The following is a 6500-nucleotide window of genomic DNA, read 5'->3' on the forward strand; positions in this document are numbered from 1 at the left end:
TTGGCAAATATCGGTGTGTAGAAGAAACGACGGAAGGAGTGGATAGAGAGATATCACCGGTCCATTGCTCGGGATCTGCCCCGTCGGGAAAGAGACGTCGCTGTGGTATGATCGCTTGCCCGCCGAGATGGAGAGCTGCCGCCTGGTCTCCGTGCCCAACGTGTGGTCCTGCGAATAGGACCAGAATAGTTGGATGCGTGCAAGATCATTCTAGAGGAATTACAAAGGTTAATCCTTTTGTCTATGACATAAGCATATTTATGCAGATATTTTTTTTCTACCATATTCTTACTTCTATTTCCTTTTAGGTTAACGATGATAAATGTTCTCCCGAAAGGCCGATTACGAGTGAAAAATGCAACATAGCAGATTGTCCAAAATATAGTACTCTTGAATCGAAACATGTCATACGCCTAAACGAGGATACGGACACGTTTCGAGAAGGTCCCGTCTACACGATATCAGTGAACAATTCTGAAACCGATCTCGGACCCGAGTATAGCTTAAGTGCTTCTGCTGGCTGGCTTTCATCTGATTGGTCCCAGGTACTTTCATTTTTTTTATTCACATGTATAATACCTTGACATCAGTGACAGACTTGCCAAATATTTACATCCAATTCGTCATTAAATAGTTTTTTTTTATACTGTAAGGTGGCAATGAGCAAACATCCACCTGTATTCACCAAAATAGACGCGACCACTGCCAATAAATATTCGCAATTGCAGAAGCGTTGCGTACCCTTAATTGACAAAGGAGGAGACGCACATAAAGATGATATTTCTTCTTCTCATGTGTTTCCTCTGCCGTCAAATCCACTTTTATCTACCATACTTCCTTATAAGAAGAGTGGAAAGGAAAAGGGACTAAAATTATGCCTCCTGTGAATTAAAAACTGTTATAGTGTATTGGATGGTGCGTTGGTGGCGGGTTACAAACCCGCAGCGTGCGGTGCAGCGACCCGTCTGGTTGTTCACCTCAAATATCACCAGATGTAAGAAGAAATTGTACTGCGAAAGCCACATGTGTGCCTCATGAAGGACATTGGTTTACAGGTACAAAAATCAATATTATTATTAATATCTATATGATATGCTTGTAACAATCACCTATGCATCTTTTTGTACTAATCTTGACCGACACTTTTCAATCCGGTAATTACTTTTTAGGTGAATGGTCGACATGCTCAGCTCCGTGTGGAGGCAAACAGATCCGCGGCGTTCTCTGTATTGGTGAAACTGGCCGTCACCTGAGAGACTCAGCTTGCAAGGACCCGAAGCCGGCGAGTGATCGCGACTGCGGCGACTGTGCGCCCATCTGGTACTACAGCGAGTGGAGTAAAGTAAGTTCTTACTGCAATGCATTATGTCATGTGTAAGCATTTAGTTATCGATTCGGTCATAATTTAATTAGTTAGTTTCCAATTTTTTTTGTGACATCGATGCTTGTTAGCAGCATTGGTGATTTAGGGTTTTAAGCGCTTGATTTGTAATCTACAGGTTTAGGGTACGAATCTCACCATATACCACTGTGATTTTCGTTTTTCAAATTTCCTATAGTGATGCAATCTGCATATATTGACTAATTCAAAGATATGTATGAAGTCAATCAATCCGCACTGGAACAGCGTTGTTGACTTTGACCTAATCACCCCTTACTTTAGTGTAGCCTCCGAGCCCTTCAGTGGGATCGTATAGTGAGCTGGTGATGATCCTTGTTATTACAATTTATGTTGTGGAAAGGTTAATATGTAATAATTCTGACTATAATTTTATATCCTTAATTGATTGTAACGTTTCAATGAATTTATTATATCGGATAATGAAACCTTGTACGAGACAATGAACTCGCGAGCGCCGGCAACAAGTTTGTGTCTACTAAGTAATAGATACATTATGCAGCCTCCATTAGTAGATAAGGTAACGGGAGGTGCAAGATCTCTAAACTGGTCACTAACCATTATGCTGTTTATCCTCATCATGTATCATTATATACTATTATTTAATGTTTCCTTTAAATATGCGAATATTATTTGAATTTGTAATTCTTAAAAATTATTGTTTTTGCATTTTAATACTCCACTTGCTTACACAATCTTGTTAGGTACAAAAGATGAGAAATTGTCTACTTACTTGTAATTTTAATGGTCAATTTTACTATCTTTGACTACCATTCTCTCCTTTATTTGTATGAAATAGGTTGCCTAAAACATCAAAGTATAATTAGTAGGGACAAGCGTTTTTTTATCATAAGTTGGCAAACGAGCAAGCGGCCACCTGAATACGCCAAACCGGCGAAGCGACCGCTGCCCATAGACATTCGCAATAGCGATTTCGTTGCCTACCCTTAATCGACGAAGGAGGAGATGCACATAAGCATAAGCGCTTATTTAATTAAAATTATTTTTAAATTAGGACTCACAAAAACGAGTATCACAACTACGTTATTTGTGCCTAAGATGAATTGAACATGTAATTTGCAACAAGCTCATTAATATTTAATAGCTAGTTATAAACCCTGTTTATATAAATAATAGTCAAGGCCATACATTGTAGGGACTAAGTATACAATTAATCTAAGTATAAATTTTTTAACAAGTTTATGCGTATCAAAAGCTAGGAAGGTTCAACAGGTATAGTGCTATCCAAACAGTATAACGGTTCGTAGCATAGCATGAGAGTCTGTCTTAAACACAACTTTAGATATCATCAGGACGAAATAGAAATACAAATTTGGGTAGGGCTTTCTTCTGCTTGCGTTCTCTTATCTACAGTTAATACACTTGGAGGCTACTAATAATATCTACCGTTATTATACCACACCAACTCGCAGCTAAGACCGAGCAGCCATAAAGTGTGGATACTATAATACCTCGAAAAATCTTGTAACAGTTCGCGATTCTTCCTTGTTACTGATAACAAATATTTATTGCAGTGCGTAGGGAACTGTTCATTGAAGACGGGAGTCCAGCACCGGTCTGTGGTGTGTGCGCGCGGTAGGAACGGCGCTAACGAGGGCGAGTGCGCGGCGCCGCGCCCCCCCGCGCACCGCCCCTGTCTCCCGCCATGCCCCACTGACGACACGGAGCCGGCTGTGCTCACTAGCCGTATGTATACTTCAGTTAACTCTAAATGTTCTCATACTAAAATTACACTTAGTGATAAATTAACTAGCTTTTGCCAGCGACTCCGTCCTCGCGAAATAAAAAAAAAACTTAAGTGATTAGCCTATGTGTTCTTCCAAAATATGATCTATATCTATGACAAATTTCATAAAGATCCGTTCAGCCGTTTAGGCTACAAACTCTAGCTACCATTCATCCCTTCAATGCATTTATAATGTTAGTAAGATAATCATAGCAAAAATCGATCTCCAATATCCGTTTTAGACTCTTGCATACCTTTCCAACCGTTGTAAATGATTTGATGTATTAAATTATTTTTTTACAGCGTTTCACAAAACAAATAAACATACTACAACTACGACTTCCTCCACAACACAAACAAGCGCTATTGATGGGAACGACGACAAAGGTATTTAACTATCATGATTGTCATTTAAACACTTCTTTAATCAATGTTAAAATATCGCAACATATATTTAAGGTACACATGTTCAGTTTTATCTGAATAGTCCAAACTAAGGTCCGATAACTGTTAGTTTTTACTCACGTCCGATTTATCTGAACGATCGGATTCATCATGTACCCTGGCTTATCTTACTCCCGTAGGGGTCGGCGCACCGGGTTTTCGTCCTCCAAATAACTCTATCATCCGACATCTCAGTCAACACTCCCTTCTTGATCATGTCACCTTTCATGCAATCCATCCATCTCTTTCTAGATCTACTTCTACCGGTGTACTCTACCACACTCACTCATAACTAATGTCCTTCTTGTTACATGCGATTCATCCCTTCTCATAACATGTCCATACCAAGCTAACCTTTTACTCCTTTTTTTTCTCAACTACTGGGGCTACTCTCAAACTTCTTCTAATACTCATTTGGTATAATACCCAATCGTGTGGGGTAACACATCCCTCATATCTGAACGGTCGGATTGTCCAGATAAAACTGTCAGATAACACTGAGCGTGTAACGGACTTTACAATACGAAGCTATAAAATCATATCAAAGTGATTTTTTTTTACAGATTGCATAGACAGGTTGAGTAACTGCGCGCTGGCCGTGCAGGCCCGCCTCTGTCACTATATGTACTACATCAGGAATTGTTGCAACTCCTGTATAAATATTATTGATATACACTGAAGTCATCACACTTGGAACTGATGTAGTTAGTTTAACTCAAATTGGCGCGTGGACCTTTTATTATAATATCCGTTTTACTGATTGAGTTAGCTCACTAACTTATCCGTTTAGTGCACAAGCGGTTTAACATCTTATCGTCACTTAAAGGTAACATGAACCAATTTAAGTTAAACTACTTATAACTTAACATTACTGACAATTATATTTTAGTATCTTTTATAACTCGTATTATTAAATTGGTGTGATATTGAATTATTTCTCAGAGTTTTAATTTTTGAGAGATATTGTATTTTTATAAAATTTATAATTTAAGATATTAAAATCCTTTTAGATATTAAGATTGTAACGTTTCATTGTACTGATTAACTTATGTATATAGGCGGCCATAAAATAAAATGATTATAATTTTTACGAAATGTTTTTAATATTGTCTCTCAAATAAACGCTTAAATACACTTGTGATGCAACAAATTGGTACAAAGCTTATTAATTAACGGTTGCAAAACAGTCATACTTTGTAATGTAGAAAAGTTTGCAAAGACAAAAAATACATAAATAAAATAAAATAAGTACTAAAATCACACCAAAAAATTAAAAGAGTGCTGTTATACAATTCTAAAAGATAACAATGGTTCATATAAAACGAATTTCCCACTCTTTTTCATCGTATAAATCATCATAAAGTATAACGGCCGAATACTGAAACAGCATTTAAACATGAACATTGTCTTCAATGATAAGGTCACATTCAAACTTAGAATTCTAAAATTTCACGTCTGACAGGATAACGCGGCGAATACTACGCAAAATATTTAGTATACGTATTAACCTTTAGATATCTTAGGGTGTGATCACACTTTACAACTAACTTATAAATTAAGGAAGAATTCTTCTAACCGTATTTATGCAAGTCGATGCCAAAACCCCTATTAAAGTGACCACCGTAAGGATAATCGAAAGATTAGCGTTGCTATTTCCATAAACTATTCTATATACATCATGGTATGCAAAACAGAGACTTAAATAAGCAGTGCAAAGTGCCAATGCACCTAAAACAGAGTGTCCTATTTTAATCATATTAATGTTATTACTGAAGTTCATAGAAAATAAGTTGATTACACCACTGATTAGACTTGTTATGGTAAAAAGCATCGCCACAAGACCTAAAAGTAAACAAAAAGATAAATTAATTTTACACTAAAAAACAGAATTTTCACAGGATCCTTAGATTTTAACTATGTATTTAAAACCATGTAGCTTTCCTTATGTCAGATACTTAAGTGTATTTTCTATTAGAAATACATTAGAAGAATCTTTTTAAACATAGAGGGAAGTTCCTTTAAGGAAAAATGAAGATACCCAGTATGTTATTCAGACTAACGCTTGAGAGAAAGTCATACAATTAACTACACACAAAAAAAAACAAAAAGCTATTAATTTTTTAAATAAAAAATTATAATAACATCGAAAAAACTAACCAAGAATGCCGTGAGCTGATCGAAAGTTGGTATCCACATCGGCCAGTTTAACAATACTGCCGGCTATTGCTAGAATTGAGCCTAAAATCTGCATCAACCAGTGGATCATCTTCTTGTTCTCATAGCTCAGGACCTTCGCCCAACTCGCGTATGGATTGATAGAGAGGACAGCTTGGCTCATCAAGAGGATGTACTGGAACAAGTAATCGTTGTCAAATTGTTGGCTATGTTTTTGGACAGTAAATGTTCATATAACAGAATTAGTTTTAAATCTATCGACAATAAGATCATTGATATTAAATCAATCTCTAAAAAATCTTTAGAATTTTCAGTAAATACAAACACAAAAATCATTCCTTTAAGTAAATTAAAGTATCACTTACCCCAATAACACACAAATAAATATGTTGCTCAAACGAATTTCGGAAATCAAAGATATTAGCGAAAAATATTGCATTGAACGCAATCGCACCGACTAAAATATGAGTCAACGTTATTACAACATTCATAAATACAACAAACGCGGACTTCTCATCGACGTTAATCTCAGCTACGTTTATATTCTGCCGGGAGTCATTTTGTACAGCCATGATTAATTTTAAAAAATAAATAAAAGAAGTAAACCTCTGAAGAATCAATCTGTACTATTCAACGTTTTATCAGACACAAGATAAAATTTCTATTGGTAATATCTCGTGTTATCAATACAGTTCTCTGTTATCGTTTGAACCGAAGTTAGATAGTATCAATTAC

At 36.3% G+C, this 6500-nt stretch overlaps 2 protein-coding genes across 2 annotated transcripts in view; one reads left to right on the forward strand and one right to left on the reverse strand.

Moving 5' to 3' along the window:
* Positions 1–4627, forward strand: part of LOC106102211 (papilin-like) — a 44780-nt gene extending 40153 nt beyond the window's left edge. The window contains exons 11-17 of the mRNA XM_013281630.1: positions 1–227; positions 309–545; positions 905–1055; positions 1170–1342; positions 2935–3106; positions 3450–3533; positions 4154–4627. The exon at positions 1–227 is cut by the window's left edge and continues 1 nt beyond it. Of these exons, the coding sequence (XP_013137084.1) occupies positions 1–227; positions 309–545; positions 905–1055; positions 1170–1342; positions 2935–3106; positions 3450–3533; positions 4154–4269 (1160 nt within the window). The 3' untranslated portion in view covers positions 4270–4627. The remainder of the gene's footprint in view (positions 228–308; positions 546–904; positions 1056–1169; positions 1343–2934; positions 3107–3449; positions 3534–4153) is intronic.
* Positions 4628–4814: 187 nt separating this feature from the next.
* Positions 4815–6330, reverse strand: LOC106102294. Its single transcript, XM_013281717.1, has 3 exons — positions 6131–6330; positions 5748–5940; positions 4815–5432 (listed from the first exon to the last, which is right to left on the reverse strand). Exons 1-3 carry the CDS (start codon positions 6254–6256, stop codon positions 5146–5148), a joined length of 606 nt encoding a protein of 201 aa, XP_013137171.1. The 5' UTR covers positions 6257–6330; the 3' UTR covers positions 4815–5145.
* Between the last annotated feature and the right edge of the window lie 170 nt (positions 6331–6500).

The sequence above is a fragment of the Papilio polytes genome, unplaced genomic scaffold (genome assembly GCF_000836215.1).
Source record: "Papilio polytes unplaced genomic scaffold, Ppol_1.0 DF823923.1, whole genome shotgun sequence".
Taxonomy (NCBI): domain Eukaryota; kingdom Metazoa; phylum Arthropoda; class Insecta; order Lepidoptera; family Papilionidae; genus Papilio; species Papilio polytes.